Source organism: Meles meles, chromosome X (genome assembly GCF_922984935.1).
Source record: "Meles meles chromosome X, mMelMel3.1 paternal haplotype, whole genome shotgun sequence".
Taxonomy (NCBI): domain Eukaryota; kingdom Metazoa; phylum Chordata; class Mammalia; order Carnivora; family Mustelidae; genus Meles; species Meles meles.
The window spans coordinates 130,238,364-130,258,243 of NC_060087.1; the positions used below are offsets into that span (position 1 = coordinate 130,238,364).

At 50.0% G+C, this 19,880-nt stretch overlaps 1 protein-coding gene across 1 annotated transcript; it reads left to right on the forward strand.

Annotated features, from left to right (window-relative positions):
* The first annotated feature begins 1,656 nt into the window (after positions 1-1,656).
* GABRQ (gamma-aminobutyric acid type A receptor subunit theta) lies at positions 1,657-18,092 on the forward strand. Its single transcript, XM_045996012.1, has 10 exons — positions 1,657-1,805; positions 3,857-3,945; positions 10,138-10,205; positions 11,865-12,085; positions 13,597-13,679; positions 14,162-14,299; positions 14,807-14,959; positions 16,343-16,593; positions 17,199-17,655; positions 17,719-18,092. The coding sequence occupies exons 1-10, from the start codon at positions 1,657-1,659 to the stop codon at positions 18,000-18,002; spliced, it is 1,893 nt and encodes a 630-aa protein (XP_045851968.1). The 3' UTR covers positions 18,003-18,092.
* The last annotated feature ends 1,788 nt before the right edge of the window (positions 18,093-19,880 follow it).

Sequence of the window (19,880 nt, forward strand, 5' to 3'; positions counted from 1 at the left end):
TGCTGGGCACAAGCAGTTCCAGCTCCCTTCATTAAATACAGCCCCGGAAGAGGGCTGTATTTATGTTGGAATGTTCTAGCTAATGAAAAGTAACCTTGAATTTCATTTTCATTGCGACTCTTCTCAATGGCATGCCTTAGGAGGTTCAGTGTTAGTAAAAGTGACTGAGGTCTGTTTGTTGATTGTCCATCTGGCCTATGGGCTCAACGGACACCTTTCTAAACTTGTTTTGTCATGTATCAAAGATGGGAATGACAGAGAGGATTGAGTGGAGAATTTCCTTACCCTTTGACATCCTTTTGTTTCATAGGACAGATTCAGGGTAGTGGGAAGAGCCCTCAAGCCAAAATGCCAGGGTTCTCCACACGATGGGGCCAGAATGCAAAAGCATTGTCTTGGACGGCTCTTCAAAGGCTAACTCAGTTGAATACCAGAAACACAGGCCTATGCCTTCTTTCCCCTTCAAGGTGTGAGCCCTAGACCCTCACTTCACACAACGCAGAGTACTAACCACTATACGATCACGGCGCGCCACCTGCCAGGCGACTAGACCCTCACTTCAGCTCTGCATGCCCGGGGTGTGGGACAGAGATCTCATGGTGATCCTGATTGCAGAGTCCTTCTAGTTCCCTGAGCATTGTCCTAGGGACCTAAACTTGGGGCCAAGAGCACTTCGAAAAATTAAAGTCTTTAAGAAACTCTTGGGCTACTGCATCCAATTCCCAGCCGGACGGAGGGTCAGTCCTCCGAGGCCAGAGCTCTGTCATAAAACCCACCCGGTGATCCACCACCACTGCATCCAGAGGCAAGGCATGCAGGATGACTGGTGGGTCAGGGGTTTGGGAATGGGCAGCAGTCAGGTATGTTCTGATCTCCAAGTGTGTCCAGCTCTTTCAGAACGCAGATTCAGCCACGGCATTTTCAAATCGCCTCACGCCAGTCACCGCAAAACTCGAAAACCAACAACAACAAAAATCCCAAACAAACTCTTGGGCACGCGCTAATCCAAGAGAAACGCAGATTTCGCATTTTTGCAGAGAGGAAGGGGAGGACCTACTGGGTGTGTAAAGGCGCGGATTTGTGCCCGGCCCCCGGCGGCCAGATTCCCCTCCCGGCGCCCCCAACCCCGCCCTGCCCCCCTCGCTCGCTCCCCCATCACCGCCGCGCGCGGCCCGGCACCGCCCCTACCAGTGTCTGAAGCTGGCCTGGGTAGGACTGCAGAGGCCTGAAGGGGCGGGGGGCCTCGGGGAGCGCAGGCTGCGGGCGGAGGCAGCCGCGCGCGCCTTTTTGTGAGGCTCCCGGCCCCTGCTGGATTGGTTCGGCCAGCGTTGCCGTCGGAGTGGGAGGAGCCAGCCGGGCGCAGGGCTCGGAGTCCAGTCGCAGGCAGGAGCGGTCGCAGACGGAGCGCACTTGGCAGCTGCCGGGCGCGCTGTGGGGCCGCTGCGTCGGGCAGAGCTGCTGGGGGAGGGGGGGGCTGCTCCTCCTGGGCTCTGGGCTCCAGCTCGGCCCCCGCGTTCCCTGCTTCCCATACCCTGGCTAGTGTCTCTTTAGAGACTCCCAGCGACCCGCCAGCTCCCTGGCGCCCCGCACTCTGCCTCCATCCCATCCCTTTCCCCCTGCCGTCTCTCGCGCCTCCTAGTCCGGAGCTGTGTGGCCATGGGTATCAGAGGGATGCTGCGAGCCGCCGTGCTCCTGCTACTCATCAGGACCTGGCTCGCAGAGGGCAACGACCCCAGTCCTACCCCACAATTCCACTTCGAGCTCTCTCCTACCGTGCCCGAAGTCGTCCTGAACCTCTTCAACTGGTAAGCGGGTACCGCCAGCCTGGGCATGGCGGCGACAGGGACGCGCGGGCGGCCTCGGGCCTCTTGGACGGAGCGGGCTGGGGTAACTTGAACCCGGTTTGCTGAGCCCTGGCACTTGGGTCCTGCCTGCCCGTCCCTGGAGGGGGACGTGGTGGGAGTGGGGGTGGCGGATCGAAAAAGAGCTCTGCGCTAAAGCCCACCTGTTAGCGCGGCGCCTCATAGAGCCCCGCATGTACCCAAACTGCAGTCCCGGGCGGGGGTGGGGGGAGAACGGTGCCCTGGGCAGGTTTTCCCGGTCATATCCATGGGCACCTGCGGGGTTGGGGTGGTGGCGGCACAGGGCGATGCGCAAGTCGCAAAACACAGAGAGTATAGAGACACCTGTTTGAGTCAGGATTTTAGTCTGTTCCCTGAAGCGCGTGCGTATGTTTGTGTGTGTGTTGAGCGGTGAGAGACCTTTTCCAAAGCCGCAGGTAGAAATTATTGACTCGACCTCGTCGGAGCCCAGACAGTGCGATCAGTGGCTGCATAACCGTATAGCTGGGTGGCCCGAGATGGTGTGCTTTTGTACTTACTCCTGTGAAAACATTTGAAGGTTCGGTGGTTTTTTTCTGTGTTTGATTTCAAGTTTGGATCTGCAAATATCTGAAGAGATGTTAAACAAACAGTCAGACTTTACATGTAGACCATACAAAAATGTGTATTTGCAGGAGCCCGGATCCTGAGCGCTGTCGTATGGGTATTGAGTGGTACTAAACAGGCGGGAATGTGTTGTTTTAATTCGAGAATAATACATGTGTACACTTTGGAATGATGCAAAATAAAATTTTGTCATTAAAGATGACTAGAAATAATTTTTAAATGACAAACCAGAAATGAACATGTATTCCGAAAAAAAGGGGGGGGTATAGTCTGGCAAGGTTCCAGAACACAGCCCTGCAATGTCCTCCACCCAACATGCCAGACTGCGCTAGTGAACTAACTCTCTCTGTCTCTCTCCCTCTCTGTCTCACACACACACACACACACACACACACACACACACACACACACACAGTGATTTGGAGGGACCGATGTTCATTCCCTGGTCAATGCGTCAAAGATCCTAAGAGTCACAGTGAAGCTCAGGGCCTGTTCTCATTCGCAAACCCCTTTTGGAGAAAAGAGCCCCACTGAATGTCTTGGTGAATTGGATGAGCTTCAGAGAATTCTAGAAAGGCCAGCTCTCTGCAGGGCTGAGCTGCGTACACTTACATGGGCTCACCCAAAACACGTCTAGGCTGGAAGCATATGCTTAGCCAGAGAGATGTTTGTTCCCAGAATACATGTCTTTTTGAGGGCAGCCCTTGGGCTCCAAAAATCTAAAATGGCTTGATTGGGTGGGGGTCTTTAATCTCTGCTACATGGGCAAGGCTCTCTCTGCCGCATGTGCCCTTTGTCAAGTCTTAAAAAGCAGAGTTGTATAAACACAAGATTTACATAGACGTGAGAACAAAATGCCCAGTCCTAGCTTACATAGGGAAATGTACCTGAGCTGGAGAATGTAAATTGGCTGCCCTAGCTTGGGGGGGGACACAGAGGGTGGAAGATGACCTCTCCTGAGGCAATCGGGTGCCCCTGGAAGGACCCCCAGCAACCTGGAAAGCCACAACCAGGCCGATGGCAAGATGGAGCTTCTTAAGGGGTTGAAGTGACACATTTATCTCAGGGCTTGAACCTGCCCACTCCCTCCCCTCTCCACTTCCCCTACAGTCTCCCCTCCTCATGCCCCCCCTCCCCAATCCTGCCTGGTAACAAGTATCCAGTCTTTGTGCCCCATTCTCTGGATAAAAGCGGAAGGGGGGAGGGGGAAAAGAGTGCGTCACACTGCGCTTCTGGCTGACTCATTGTAGGGAGGGAGAGGAGCAGGGAGAGATGGGTACATGTATGACTGTGCATGTCAGCCTGTGTGCAGGACGGAAGAAGGCTCCAGCACGTTGACACCTGGGTGTTCTTTGTTGTTTGCTCCCTGAGAAGTAATGTGGCATTAACTGATGACTTCTCTCTTGCAGCAAAAATTGTGCAAACGAAGCTGTAGTTCACAAGATTTTGGACAGGGTGCTGTCGAAATACGATGCCCGTCTGAGGCCAAATTTTGGAGGTAAGCCACGTGGAGATACTAGAATCCTCTGTGTTCGGTGGACTAGAGCTGAGACAGATGCAACGAGACAACCCCACTCGGGATGCTGACCCGTGGCACTCCCCAGACTCAACACTTTTCCTCTATGGACCCCGTCTTCCTACCTCTTCAGAAAATGTGCCTCAGAGCACTTCCATGCCCCCAACCCGCAGGCCTTTTCTCTGTCCCCAGCAATTTCCCACTTCTCTGCCTTCTCTTGCAAGGGGCCCTTCTGCTCCCTCCCTTAGAACAGCCTGAAGTGCACTCTTGCGAAGAGATTAGCTAGTTCAGCTCCTTCAAAACTAAGGGCATGGCCTTCTCCCTCAAGTTTACTTTTCTCTCTGGCGTCCTGGGCACTTGCACCTCTGCCACTCCTTCCCAAAGCCTCCAGCTCCCACCAAGTTCAGTTCATTGAACACACCGCAGTCAGCGTGATCTTTATACACCCAGCCTGATCCCCTCTCGAACTTTCGATGGCGTCATTGAACTGCCAAGTATAATCCAAACTCCTTAGCCTAGCACTCAGACCTCAAGCACAGAGATGAGAAATGACAAGGACACTGACGCGGGAAGCCCATCTGGGCTCAGTCACACAGCGTTAAGGGACAGGCTGTCTGCTCCAACCCCACAGAAAAGGAGTAGCATTCTTTGTCCCAGCGGTCACCCCCCCCCCAAAAGGAAGGGAGGGTGTACTAAGTAGAAGTTAGTCACATTTCAGCTCAAAGGAAAAGGAAACAGAGAAAGAACTAAAAATCAGAGTGGTTAAGTTGGAGAAGGCACTCCACTTCCTGCTGGTGTTAGAACTGGACACCGACTCTAAAGGGTTAATGAATGCTCTTTGTTAATGAATTCACATTTGTACACGTGAATAGAGGTCTTTTGAATGCGAGGCGCCTCGCCAGTGAGCTCTACAGCGTAGCCCACCAGTGTGGGGCGCTGTGATTTGCCTGGAAAACCAAAGCCCCAGGCTTTGGAAGTGGGATACTTAACTGGTGTTGCCTCTGCTGTGTTGCTCCCTCTGAGGGGAGCTCCCTCCGGGATCCAAGGTGAGTGTGTGCTGGGCATTAGAAAGCCGGAGTAGACAGGGCAGAAGGAAGGCTCTTTCAGTGAGGGGATTCAGAGGCTAGGGAGCACCCTGGTTTTGGAACTGCCGCACCAAGCTCTGGTAGCTGTCAAGGGAGTAGCTAGTCTACTTTCTCCTTTCCTCATTTTCACCTTTCTCAACAAAGGCTGACCAACAGCCATTCAAGGACATGTAGCACACCCTTCCCACTGGTTCAGGTGGCCTTCTCAGCAGGCATCCAGGGCCAGGGGGAGGGAGCAGAGGCAAGGACCGGCCTCTGGGGATTATCAGGTGTGGCGGTCCAGAGCATCTCCAGGGCACCTCAACACCATCTTCTGAGCTGATTCGGATTTGTTTGCACCTGATGCCTAACCTCCTAAATGAGACTAAGCTTTCTGGTCCTGTAGACCTTGGGCATATGAGAAAAGATGGGTCCTCGTGAAGGCAGGAGAGCAAGGCCAGCGCAGGACCTTCTAGCATTTAGAGAGAAGAAGGAAGGCACTCACTACATGCTCCGTCTAGAACCGTCCTCTGGGCTGGACGGTGGGGGGGCGGGGCACGGAATGCCAATCAATGGGACACTGGGTCAGGGGTTTCAGTGTTGGGGTAACCCAGGACTCCCTTTAATGCCTCCCACTGGACACAGAATCAAATTCCCCTCTGTCTGAAGTGAAATAGAGATTCAAGGACACACACACACACACACGCATACAGAGGCTTCTCCTAACTGTGGTCAGTTTGGGTGGGTCAGTAATGAGTCTGTGGGAGCCTGATTGCTCCTTGAGAGCAGGAGGAGGAAGAGCCAGCTGCTTCTTTCTGGGCAACAGAAGTGGGATTCCACAGCGTTGCCAAAGGCAGATCCTTGAGAACTTCACCTAGTTCAGCACCTGGCATGGCATAGGCACAGAGTGAAGGAATGAGTGGGACAGCCTCGTCATTCCTTCACTTATCTCTCCTTCCTCTGGGACTCTAAGGAGGCTAAGGAGGGAAGGACTTGTGGCAGCAAAAGAGGGAAGAAGTGGTTAACCCCTTTCTGCCTTCCTGAGCCCATCAGGAGGGATAGCAATGGGGTGTGAGACTGATGCCATGACCCCAGAGATAGCATTTAGACAACTTACCTAGAGATTTCTTGTTCCCTTCCATAGGATACCTTGGCTAAATTCTCATAAGGTGTCCCCGCTAGATTGGTAAATTGGAAAATAGTCCCAGGTCTCCTTCCTCTGGTCTACAACCCCAGGCCAGGACTCATGGCTTGATGAGGGGAAAGGGGGCTGCATTTCAGCTCCCACATACTCCTTCCACTGAGGGCCCTTGGACAAGGCTACGTCCTGGCCCTTTAAGGTTCGGGTCCCCCAGGACTCCACTGTGCCTGAGTAGCACAAAGTCTGACCCAAGAGTGAGGTGGGGGCTGGGATGGCTGCATGGCCCCTCTAGGGCTTGTTGCCTGCTTAACACACTTTCTCCCCTCTAAAGGCTATGATAAAGAACTACATTTCTAGAAACCTCTATCACAACATGCATTGCTGGGAATCATTCACAGTAGCCGGAAGAGCTGGAGTCTGGGCTCTGCGCTTGGGAGAGCTGGAGTCTGGGCTCTGCGCTTGGGAGAGCTGGAGTCTGGGCTCTGCGCTCGGGAGAGGCACATTTACTTCGCAGCGGCCATTCATATGCTGATCCTGATCACTTGTCACTGCTTGAAACCCTGCTTTTCAGTCTTCACAGCTCCACCTCTGGACTGTCAGCCTGCAGGGAAGCCAGCGGGCTAAAACTGCAGGGGTCAAGCATGTTCCCATAGCAGCGCTGTGGCGCAGTACATACAGAATGATGTCTCACCTGTGGGGCGAGGTGAAGACAGCTTTCAGCCAATAGGAAACAACAAAAATGTTTTTCCACAGAACCTTATAGTTTCCTACATATTTTCACATCCATTATTACATTTGAGAGGGCAGTGCTGACACCTAGGACTGAAAAAGAAAGCCAGGAGACAGAAAAACACTCAGACAGACATTCAGTGAAACTCACATATTAACATACACAGACACCCTCACACGTGCACTCACAGGAACCAAGTCAAGTTCGTTCCCTGACAAATTCAGTATACACACTTACTGCTCACACATTTATACATGCTCACACATCTATGTACACACAAACGTGCGTACGCATGCACATACACACATGAACGTGTTCTCACAAACACACTCAAAAATGTATTCGTGCACAGGGGCGCCCGGGTGGCTCGGATAGCTAAGGAAGGGTCTGACTTCCGCTCAGGTCATGATCTTACGATCAGGCTTCGTGCTCAGTGGGGAGTCTGCTTGTCCCCCTGCCCCTCCCCACTCCTCGTGCTCTCTCTCTCAAATAAATAAATGAAATCTTTTAACATATCCACATGCTTCTGCTCCCACATTCCCTTACACTCACACACAGACATGCTCACATATGCAAACACACTGCCAGGTTCACTCACATACATACAAACACACACACATGTGCTTGGGTGTCCACACACATGAACATACATATTAACATGTTCACGCATTCACTCGCACATATATTACTCATATTCACCCGCATGCCCGAAAATGCGTACCCATATACACTGATATGCGCATGCTCATAGCTGCACACTCACGTGACTGAATGCAAACAGGCTAATGCGTTCGCTCACGTAGGAGCTTGCTCACACAAACATGTTCACCTATTTAGCAGTTCACAGAAACATGCCCACACACGAACCGGCTCACACATTAACACACATACACATCCACGTGCACAAACACACTCACACATTAACATGCTCACGTATTCCCTCATACCTGCACAGGACACATTGACAGATGTGAATATGCTCGTGGATTCACTTGTACCTTGGCATGGTCACACATTCAATTACACGCAAACACACCCATGTACACTCATATTTAATCACGCACAAACATGCTCACACATCCACTCAAGCACAGAAAGGTGCTTACACCTTTGTTTCAGGTGTACAAATACACTCGGACACCCACATATGTAAGTGTGATGAGTGTGAGTATGTAAGCATGATCACTGACCACATTTATAACTTGCATACATACAAGTAGGGTCACACACACAAGCTTTCACATATTCACATAATGAACATGCTCACTCACACTGACCGTAAGTCACACACTCAAACTTTCACTTACGTTCCCAAACATTCGCTCACACACTTTCATTTACACATTCCCTCACACACACACTTAACATGCTCACACACAGACTTACACATGAATACGGTCGTACACATGGACACACAGACACATCCATTCAGTACACAAACATACACACACTCCTGTAAAAGCATCTTCAATGCACAAACCTGAAAGTGCATTCACTCTCATGTGGACATGCTTACAGGTACACTCACAGGGAAACAGGAAACACCTTTACTCCCACACAAACGTGCTCACATACATGAAAACACCAGTTCACTGACACACATATGAATATACTCATGTTAACATGCTCACATACAAATTTGCTCACACACACACAAACTCACAAATACATGCATGCTCACACATCCACTTGCACATGAACACATTCATATACTCACTTCCACACACCAACCTGCTTACATGCTTGCCTGTGCTTACACACTTACTCATACGCAAACACAAAAGCATGCTTCTGCATTCACTCACATATGAACACACAAATTCACTTCTATGCATGGACATGCTCAGACATTCCCGTGCACATTAACAAGCTTACATACACTCACACACTCACAAATTCGCTCACTCAAAGTTACACACGAACCCACGTTTGTTCGCATCTGAACACACACATTCACTCCCACACCACATGCCTACATGCATGAACATGCTCACACGTTTACTCCCATGCAACACAAGCACACAGACGTGCTCATGCATTCTCACACACAAACATACATACTCGCACGTGCACACTGACACTGTCAACTGCACGTGAACACAATCACACATTCACTTGTGCATGTGAATATACTCACATACACAACACACACATTCATTCACGCAAAGACACATACTAGCTCACAGATGGACATACTCGCTCGCACTCACGCGAGTATGCTCCTGCACAAATATTAGTTCTTGTTTTTGAGCTCATCGCTCTTGAGCTTTTAATCACAAAATCATTTAGAAAAAGAGTGCTTCATGCCCTTATTTTCTCTTTATTTCACCCAGACCCCTTCCTTTCATCATATCATGGGCCAGGCCCTGCTCTAAGTGGTTGGCCTGCATTTATCATCAGATCAGTGCTGTCCTTATTCTGATTTTACCCATGAGGAAACTTAGGCTCAGTCAGGTAAGTTAGGTACTTTTAGGTAACCTAAAAGTTAGGTGACTTTTGTAATGTTTATCTAAATTCCACTTAGCTAACGTACACTGTCATAAGTTTCAGGTGTACAGTGAACTGATTGAACAATTCCATATGTCACCCGGTTCTCATCACAAGTGCTCTCCTTAATCCCCATTGCCTGTCTCACCCATCCCCCACCCCTCCCCTCTGGTGACCGTCAGTTCATTCTCTAGAGTTACGAGTGTTTCTTGGTTTGCCTCTATTCCCTACCCCCTCCACTTCCGTTGTTTTGCTTCTTAAATTCCACATATGAGTGAAATCCTATGGTATTTGTCTTTCTCTGATTTATTTTGCTTAGCGTAATACCCTCTAGTTCCATCCATGTCGTTGCAAATGGCAAGATTGCATTCTTTTTCATGGCTGAGTAATATTCCATCACATTTTCGGCATCCATTCTTCAGTCGACAGACACTTGGACTGTTCCCATAGTTTGGCTACTATAGATAATGCTGCTATATAAATATCAGTATCAAGGTGCATGTGTCCCTTCCAATTAGCATTTTTGTATTTTGGGTAAATACGGAGTAGTGCCATTATTGGATCATAGGGCAGCTCTATCTATAACCTTCTGAGGAACCTCAGCCATTCTGGAAAACACTATGGAAGCTAGGTACCTTATTCAAGGCCACACAGCTAGTAAGTGTCAAAATGGGGTCCAAACCCAGGCAGTCTAGCTCCTGAGTCCATACTTTATCATACCCTGCATGTAATAGTGTCTTCCTGTGTTGCAGGTGCCCCTGTGCCCGTGGGAATATCTATGTATGTCTCCAGTATTGAGCAGATCTCGGAAATGACTATGGTGAGTATGCCAGCTTCAGCCATGGGCCTGGGAGCAGGGAACATGTGGCAAGGAGCAGACCCATAAGCCAACTCTAACTGTCCTGACTTGCAACAGAGCCACATAAATGAACATGGTAGGTTTTGGAAACTACAGCCACATGCAACAAAAAAGTAAATCAATCCAAATGAGTTATAAACCCAAAGGTTAAAGGCTTATGAAGGTTTTAAAAGAGAATATAGCATACTGTCTTTGTGCCTTTGTGGTAAGACTTCTTTAAAAAGTCGTAGAAAACAGAAGCCATAAAAATAAATAATTTCAACTTTATTAAAGTTCTCTATAGGGGCGCTTGGGTGGTTCAGTCGGTTAAATATCTGCCTTCAGTTCAGGTCATGATCTCGGGGTCCTGGGATCGAGCCCACCTCAGGCTCCCTGCTGAATCTGCTTCTCCCTCTCCCTCTGCCCCTCCCCACCTCTCTCTCTCTCTCTCTCTCTCTCTCTCCCTCTCCCTCTAATAAATAAATAAAATCTTTTAAAAAGTTCTATCTAGCCAAAACTTCTAGAACTTCTGTTTAGCAAAACAGACAAATAAAACCAGTATAACAACTGTAAAAGGATAAGTCAGAGTGGACTGAGATATACGCAACGCAAACAAGTGCTATTGAAAATGTTTATTTATTTATTTCTCTATCAGAGAGAGAGAACACAAGCAGGGGGACCAGCAGGCAGAAGGAGAAGCAGACTCCCCGCTGAGCAGGCAGCCCTACGCGGGGCTCGATCCCAGGACCCTGGGACCATGACCTGAGCCAAAGGCAGACGCTTAACCCACTGAGCTACCCAGGCGTCCCAATAAGAATGTTTTTAAAACAATAGAAAAATGATTAGAGAATTTGAACAGGAACTTCAGTTTTGCGAAGAAAACCAAGTACCAGATGACCTTGTGAAAGTGTGTTCGACTTTATTGTGAATCACTGAAATGCAAACTAAGATCAGAGCAAGAACCCATTCCATATGTACCAGATGGGCAGAAGTCAAAAGTCAGACAGTAGCAGTGCTGGCCAGGCAGGAGCACTGGGAACTCTCATTTGCCCTTGGTGAGGGAATAAAGTGGAACTTTCATGTCATTATTTTTATTTCATGTTGACTTTGGTGTAATACATAATATATTCACATGAGAGAATGTTCTCTCCAGTGTGACTGAACAAATTTTAATTACAGACATCAACATGAAGGAATCTCACAAATAGAATTTTGAGTGAAAGAAACAAATTATGAATACATACGTATGATTCCATTTGGAAGAAAAATTTAAAAATATTTCCAAGTAGGCAGCATGTTTCCTAGAAATACATACATAGACAATAAAACTAACCAAAAGCAGCAGAGCTATTCTCATTAAAATCTAAGATAATGGATACCGCTGGGAGGTAGGTGTGGAGGGTATGTTCTGGAAGAAACATGTTGAAACTTGAAAGTTGTTGGTAATATTTCATTTCTTAACCCGGATTGTAGTTGCATAAAGCTCAGTTTACTCTTCACATTTAACACTCTTACATGTTCCAGTACTCATCTATATTTGGGATGTGTTTTGTACACCTGCAAACACACACACACACACACTTTGAGGATGGACAACCATACAACCTCATTTACGACTGGGAGTTACTTTTCTCTCCTCAGGACTATACGATCACAATGTTTTTTCATCAAACCTGGAAAGATCCACGTTTAGCATACCACGAGACCAACCTGAACTTGACCCTGGACTATCGGATGCTGGAGAAGTTGTGGGTCCCTGACTGCTACTTTCTAAATAGCAAGAATGCTTTTGTGCATGACATAACTGTGGAAAATCGCGTGTTTCAGCTTCACCCAGATGGAACAGTGCGGTATGGCATGCGGTGAGTTTTCCCCTGGCAGGCTTCCTTCTCCCCACTGAGTAGCCCATGAATGCACGTAAGGGACAAACTAAGGAGCCCGTTGGTGTCTTGCAGCTGCCCCCTCATTTAGCCTACCTAGCAGTCAACGTGAAACCTTCAGAGTTTTCCATAGCCATCCTTGGCTGTCCTGTCCCCACACTTTGCCCATCCTTCAGTCCCTAACTTAAATGCCCTCTTTGTCAAGAAACCCTCCTTGATTTTCTCAATTCGAAGAACTCTCCCTCCACCTTGGCATGGCGTATATTCTGTTATGTATCTTTGTTTCTTTTCTCTTCCATGACGCAAGGGAGGGAGACAAATGAATGCCAAAGCCCACGCAGTGGTCATGGGTCGTTGGTCGTATCTGCACCAGGCAGGGCCCCGGGGTGTGCAGTGTATGTCTGTCGAATAAGGCTCTGTACACACAGGAGGCACACGGGCTGGAAATCCTCACTGGTTTATTTATAGCCCAGCATATGGCCCCTGAGGCTCCCCTCACAGCATCATCTCTTACAAACTGTCATTAAGACAAGCACGAGAGATACATGCAGCTCAGAAAATTGCCGCAAGAGGGCGTTGCACCAGGGCTCAGCCCCTATCTCTGCGTCTCTCTTTCTCCGGGGTGCTCCCGCTCCATCCCTTGGTTTCTCCCTTCTTTCTCCGTGGTCCAGGGTGCTAGAGTGAAAAAACAACAAAGCCGCATGGAGGATCCATGGAAGGGTCACACACGCACGCACACACACACCCTACCCAGTGTACAAAATGGAAATGACTTTGAGGGTTGAAAGGGACTGGGCCCGGTCTCCCTTCTGCCACCTCTGCGGCTCCTCCAAGGTCCTTCCTCAGATTCTTCTCACAGACACACCACATGGCAACTCGAAGCCCCCGCTCAACACTCCACAGCCCGCCTGGCATACGCGAATACCTCCACGCACTTGCACCCAGTGCTGTCATTTTGCACAGCCCCGGTGGCCCGTGTGCGCAGAGATGAGAGCGCTGCGGAGCAGCCCCCACAGCCAAAGTCGGGCCTGGGCTACAGCTCGCATCCATCCCCGCACACCACATACGGGCACTCCACGTTGGACCGGGCAGCTCAGCAGCTTGAGGGCAGCGCCGTTTCCTATTGACAGCCTTGCTCTTTCTTCAGCAAGAAAGGCTGCCTTCTGTCCCTCTGTCCAGTCTCCTCAAAGGCCCTTCCCATCCTGCTGCTCTGAGGCTTCCTGTCAGACCTCTTGGTGTCTCTGTCCCATACACATTCCCTCTCTCCGCCTACACAGCTGTGACCCAGCTTTCCTCTAGGAGGAAGGAAAGGAAGAGACAAAAGAGGGAAAGAAAAACGGGAGGGAGGGAGGAAAGGAGGACCCAGCTCTAGCGTGAGCAGTTTGGGAACGTGTTAGGTGGGTCAGTACCAAGAGGGTCTCTCAGTTTTCTCAGGAAGGGCTGCTTTCCCAGGCTTGACTCGCTTTTCCCTTCCTTTTGCTTTTCCTCTGCAGACTTACCACCACGGCAGCTTGTTCCCTGGATCTGCAAAAATTCCCTCTGGACAAGCAGACCTGCAAGCTGGAAGTGGAGAGCTGTACGTCTGTCTTCCAAGGCCCCTCCTTTTCTACGTGAAGTTACTGTCCTCCAGAAACCGAAGGCAGAGTAGACAGTGACAGGGAGGGCATTATCTCCCCTACTCCCTCCCTCCGCATTCTCTGTCTCTTCAGTAGATGAGCAGACAGACAGAAGTATATAGGCAGCATCTGGGAGAAGGTGGCCTTTCTTGTGTGAATAGTCCGTCCCACGGAGAAATTACAGCTTGCTATTGGGAAACCATGTCCAAGCTAGGGGATGGGAGCACATCTGTTTGCTCTGTTTTCTTTCATGGCTAAGAAACTCCAAAGGGAGAATTCCCTCTCCAAGTGCCCCCCTCCTTTGTGCTCAGACTCAGAAAACCTCAAAGGTGCCCCCAAAGTGCAGGCTCTGACCATCCTTTGGTTTCCACAGCCTGCGCTGGTGTGAAATCTGCCTATGCCTGCTTTCTCCGACGGACTCTATTTCTTTTCCCTCTCGCAGATGGCTACACGGTTGAAGACATTGTGTTATACTGGGACGGCGATGGCAATGCCATCCAGGGGACTGAGCAGCTGCACATTCCTCAGTTCAGCTTCCTGGGAAAGACAATGTCTAGCAAAGAGATGTTTTTCTACACAGGTGGGTCTGATCTTCTCTCCCATTTCTTCTCTCTTTTGTACCCTGAAACACTCCTGGACATCTGTCTGTCCGCCTTTGACCTCTACACTCTCTGCTGCCTCCTCTCCTATTTCCTTCCGGCTCTAGACACATTCCAAAACCGCCTTCGAGTGAGAAAATGGGTGTGGAAGCCCTTGGCCAACCCTGACGCTTTACAGGTGTAAAAAGGAAGTTCCTCTCTTGAGCCAGCCTCTCCCCCTCCCTCTGTTTGTCACTTCGAAATAGTCCCTGTATCTCCTATTTCAAAACTCCAGTTGACATGAAACAAGTGGAGAAGGAAGGAGGAGAAAACAAATCTGCCATGCCATATGGGCCTACAGACATGCCACTGTCGCTGGCCTTAAGGTGGCAAATAGGGTCAGATTTGCCCAGGCTGGAATATTAGGGGCTTCCCCTCCTCTATCCAGTACTTCACCCTGAAAATCCCCTCAGCCCTATGACACTAACACCAGTATGTCTCCTTGCCAGGTTCCTATGTGCGCCTGATACTGAGGTTCCTGGTCCAGAGGGAATTCACCAGCTACCTTGTGCAGATCTACTGGCCTACCATTCTCACCACTGCTGGCTCTTGGATATCGTTTTGGATGAACTATGAATCTTCTGCAGCCAGGGTGACAGTTGGTAGGTCCTCTCCTCTTCCCAGGGAGGAACCGGGATCATCTTGCTCAGAAAAAAGTCAAGAGTAAGAGAGGAATGCTTGAGGTGGTATGTGACTGCCCAGCAGAGACACTGATATTACAGACAAGTGTGGGAAAAAAAAACCATCAGGGCTGGGATCTTGGTATGTCAGATCCAAAGCATCAGAATGCATTATTTGCTGGATACACGAATGGACAAGGCCCAAATTTAGATCAGAAATGCAATACAGCAAACTTTGATTAAGCGACATATCAAATGTCCATCAGAATGGCAGTAGGACTTCCAGAGAAGTCCTAACCCTCAATGAGTAATCTAGTGGAATGCTGCGATAGATACTGTGAGATGCCGAAGGAGGAAATGACCCAGATCTCGTTGGCTAAAACCACCAGAGAAGTCTTGCTCAGACTGGGTTTTGAAGACTTGTAGGAAGCAGAGGCATAAGACTTGTCATTCACTGAAACCTGAAATTGCTATTAAAAGACACAGTAGGGGGCACCTGGGTGGCTCAGTCATTGAGCATCTGCCTTCCTTTCAGGTCATGATCCCAGGGTCCTGGGATCGAGCCCCGCATCGGGCTCCCTGCTCGGCGGGAAGCCTGCTCTCCCTCTTCCGCTCCCCCTGCTTTGTTCCCGCTCTTGCTGTGCCTCTGTCAAATGAATAAATAAAAATCTTAAAAAAAAAAAAAAGACGCAGGGGCCCTAAAAGGGGACTAAGTCACAGCGTGCCTGGGGTAGGAGCTGTGGGGAGATAGGGGGAGTTGCAGAGAGAGAGAGGAGGGGTGACTTGGAAAGACCTTGCAGTTACAGTTTAAGCAGTTAGAACGTCATGTCCAAGCAATGGGGAGAACCAGGGGTTTTGAACAGTACCAGGGCCGGGCCTATAGAATCAGCTCCCAAGTTTATCTGGTCCCAGTGGGTCCCACATCCAGGTCTGGGTTTTTTTCTTCACCATCTATGGGGCAGAGTCCTTTCGGAGCACAGGTTGGACTACACCTTTGATATCTGTGTAATATTTTAAGGGCTCACAGACCTTTCTGAGGGACGTGATCTAAAAGAAAGCCTATGCGCTGGAGGGCAAAAGAGCCTGGAGGTGTAAGTCACTGTGGAACCATGGCTGGAGACTTTGGACTTGATCCTAAGTGCAATGAGAAAATCACAGAATCGTCAAAGCACAGGCCGAGTGGAAAGCTGGGGAGAAAGAGCACTTGAGCAAAGGCCCCAGGCCTAGAGAGCTGAAGGCCTCTGGCTGCAGGCTCTCCCAACCCCAGAGAGGATGGTTGCTCCCTTCCTGGAGGATATGGGCCCAGTGGCTTGCCAAGAACTTCAGCCACCTGAGGAGGCTAACCCTGTGCCGTGTTCCTTATAGGCCTGACGTCGATGCTCATCCTGAATGCCATCAACTCACATCTGCGGGATAAACTCTCCCAAGTGGCCTATATTAAGGCCATCGACATCTATATGGTCGTATGCCTCTTCTTCGTGTTCCTGTCCTTGCTGGAGTACGTCTTCATCAACTATCTTTTCTACAACCGAGGAGGATCCAAGCGCAACCAAAGGCGACGCAGGAGAGCCCAAAGAGTCATGGCCCGCTACCGCTACCAGGAAGTGACGCTGCAGGTTTGGCTCTCTGACCGACGGTCAGCTTTCCCTGATCAGTATAGAAGTAGAAGTATAGATAGATAGGTAGATAGATCTGCTAAGCATACTTTCAAGGGCAGGGGATGGAACAGAGGGAAGAGGCTGAAAGGAAGAGAAAGACGCCAGAGAAGCCGGCCTACCCCTCCTTCCTTTGCTCCTTCAATGCCCAAAGCCATGCTGAGCCTTGTGCCGGCAGTACATTCCCGCCCCCAGAGGCCCCCGCTTCCTTCACAGGAAGCCCAGCCGCACCTGCCTGAGGAGGCTTGGCTCCATCCACCACATAGCACTCCAGAGAGAGCAGCTGCCCCAGGGAGACACAGGCTGGGCAGCCCCCGCGGGTTTCTCTTACATGCTAACAGCCTCCTGGTCCTGTTCCTCAGCCCTTTGCACGCCGGAGATGCCGGGAAGAGATGATTCTGTCCGTGGAAGAGATCATCAGTCACATTGCGAGTGCTGACGAGGAAAGCCCTCTCCCTCTTCCTCCCTCCCCACCTCTCCCTCTCCCTCCCTCCCCACCACCGGTGCTTATTCATGTAGGATATGACCCTCGCGAAGTCAGAAGTCTATCTACTATCTCCCTGAAGGGTGACCAGATTAGCATAGAAGACGAAAGTGGCTCTCTTTCCTCCAGCCCAGTGCAGGACTGCCTGGCAAGCCTAGAAAGCCTCAGCTCTTTGATCTCCATCCCAGGGCAGGCCCCACTGGCCACCTCAGAAAGCCTTAGCTCACTATCCTCTCTCTCGGAGCAGGCCTGGACGGGCTCTAGGGAAAGCCTGAGCGATCTCCCCTCCACCTCAGAGCAGGCCCTGCACAGCTATGGCTTTCACTTTAGTGGTTCTGAGACTGATGACAGTGTTATTCGTCCTGAAATCCACAACCGTGCTGACGCCCATGGCCGTGCTGATACCCGTGACCCAGAAGACCCCAAAGAGAACTTGAGCTCAGATGAGAGTCATGGCCATGGCCCTAGGGGGAGGCATCTGCTTGTCTATGGCCACAGGTGTGTGCAGGAAGCAAGCTACAGCCTTGAGGAGATCCGTAGCAACCTTGAGGAGATCCGTAGCAACCTTGAGGAGATCCGTAGCTTGCCTGATGACATCAGAGTTGAGAGCGGCTACCTTGACCTTGAGAAGCAACTTAGGCGTGATCTTGTTAGTACCTGGAGCCTTGATGTTGATGGGTTCCCAGGCTTTGACCAAGACAAGGACAGTAACTCAGAGTCTGATGACAGTCGCCCCCCGAGTCCTAGGTGCTCCTTCAGCGAAGTGTTCTCCTCCAAGCTCTTTGACCCTGACTATGTCCCTCAGGTCGACAAGTGGTCCCGGATCCTCTTCCCTCTTGCCTTTGTGGTGTTCAACATTGTCTACTGGGCATATCATATCTATTAGTCCCATAGTGCCCCTTTCAGGGTTCCTCTTGATTCCATTTTGCCTTCTTTTCTTGGTTCACTTTATTTTGTGATTATTTGGACAGTTGAATCAGTTCTGCCTTTCTCTTTATAAACATGAGGTGGGAAGTAGTTGAAAAGGATATGTTCTAGCTGGAAGGAAAGGGACCGAGGAGGAGCTGGAGGTATTGCAGCACACCGATTTTCCTTTTCTGCTAGAGGACTATCTCCTTTTCAAAGACTTCTAATATCTGTGAAGCACAGAAAAGCCCCTGGAAATGCTTGGAGGACAAAGCCAGGATGGGAGACAGAGGAAGGATCCAAGCCTTCTGCGTAAACATTTCTGGGCGTTTTTCTGCCCCGCCCCCCCCCCCCCCCCGGCCCCATGATGTGTTGAATTTCCTTTTACATTATTTTTTTTCTTCTATTTTTCCCTCCTAGGAATTGAGTCCTTGCTCACCCCCTGATTCAGGTTTCACCAGAGAAAGTCAAGCTAGGTTGAGCAGGGGTGCACAGGGGGAGCACTGGCCATGGAATGAAAGTGCAGGGGCTGGCACTAGGTAACTTGGGGAGATCTGAAAGGGCCTCTTCCCCACTGAGTGAGATGTCAAAGTGAGAGATCATGTTTCCAGCAGGAGCCTGCAGGGGGTGATGAGGTCAAGTTGGAGATTCCCAGATTGAACTGGCATCTTTGGAGGGACTGGGACTTCTCTTGTCTATATTTCTGCTTGACGATGTTTGATAACACAGACTGGGGACTGCGTACGTCTGTCCAGGTCAGATGCTGACTTGATCACTAGTCCCAGAACCAACACTTGCTGAAAGAAGACTAGGGTCGGGAAATTCCGACTTGCTGTTTCATTCCCTGGTCTAGAACAGCAGACGAACAATTGTTGTGAATCTCTGTAGTAATCCTGTGTGTCTAGTGCATAGTGGATGTCAACAAGCTCACCGACCCATCATATTGTCACGGCCTCACAGGAGCCCAGTGAGCCAGGGAAGGCAAGGCACGTTGTCCCCACTCTTCCGAGGGGAAAAACTGGAGCTCGTGTCTCATGCTTAAGGATGGTAAGTGGTAGAGGTAGTAAGGTCGTCAGTGGAACAAGCCACTTGTTCTTCTTTCTCTTTATCCTCTTAACTCTCTCAACTGAAGTGCTTCCCCCTCTCCTCCCCTCTTTACAAACGGGGGCGCTCCATCGGGTTAGCTAATTTGCCAGGCACCAGACCTTATTCTATAGCACGTGGAACATCTCTGCAGGAAGTGGCCCATGACCGGCCAGTGAGTGTGAACCAAGCACACGGAACATGGGTACTGCCCACCCAGGGGGCCACTAAGGGAAATAGAAAGTAGCCTGCGCTCCGTTTCCTCGCAGCTCCACCTCGTTCGTGGAGGCCGTGAGGGAAGAGGACTTGCCGAGCACTCAGCCTGTGTTTCTCCTTCCTGCCTAGGCAGCCTCTCCAGCAGCCCCTCAGCCACCTACCCTCCTAACTGTGTGTCCGTGTTTGTGTTTCTGTGTATAGCTGAGTGCACGTGTGCGTCCCAGTAATTCTGTGTGTACATACACCCTTTTGAGAAGCTGTACAGTTCTATGTATAGTAATGTAAATCTATATCGGTGTGTATAAGAGTGTATATATAACAACCCCTATGAGAGAGTGTGTGTGCTTGTGTGGACGCACATGGGTATATGCTGTGTGTGTATGAGAGCATGATTCGAATGCGTGAAAGGAAAAATACCCCAAAGCATATATATTTCCCATGGGTGGCTCTTCTAGAACCACCTTTGACCTGTTCCCACATTAGTGGGGGGTGCGTATTTGGCCGGGCTGGTTAACTGACTGTTTCTTTCCAACTTCCTGTTCCAGGGAGCAGTGTCTCC

Excerpts from the sequence above, each read along its gene's own strand:
- GABRQ (XM_045996012.1), top strand. The coding sequence starts at position 1,657 with ATGGGTATCAGAGGGATGCTGCGAGCCGCCGTGCTCCTGCTACTCATC. Across the intron at positions 3,946-10,137 it reads TCTGAGGCCAAATTTTGGAG|GTGCCCCTGTGCCCGTGGGA; the intron begins GTAAGCCACGTG and ends CCTGTGTTGCAG. Across the intron at positions 16,594-17,198 it reads ACCAGGAAGTGACGCTGCAG|GGTGACCAGATTAGCATAGA; the intron begins GTTTGGCTCTCT and ends ATCTCCCTGAAG.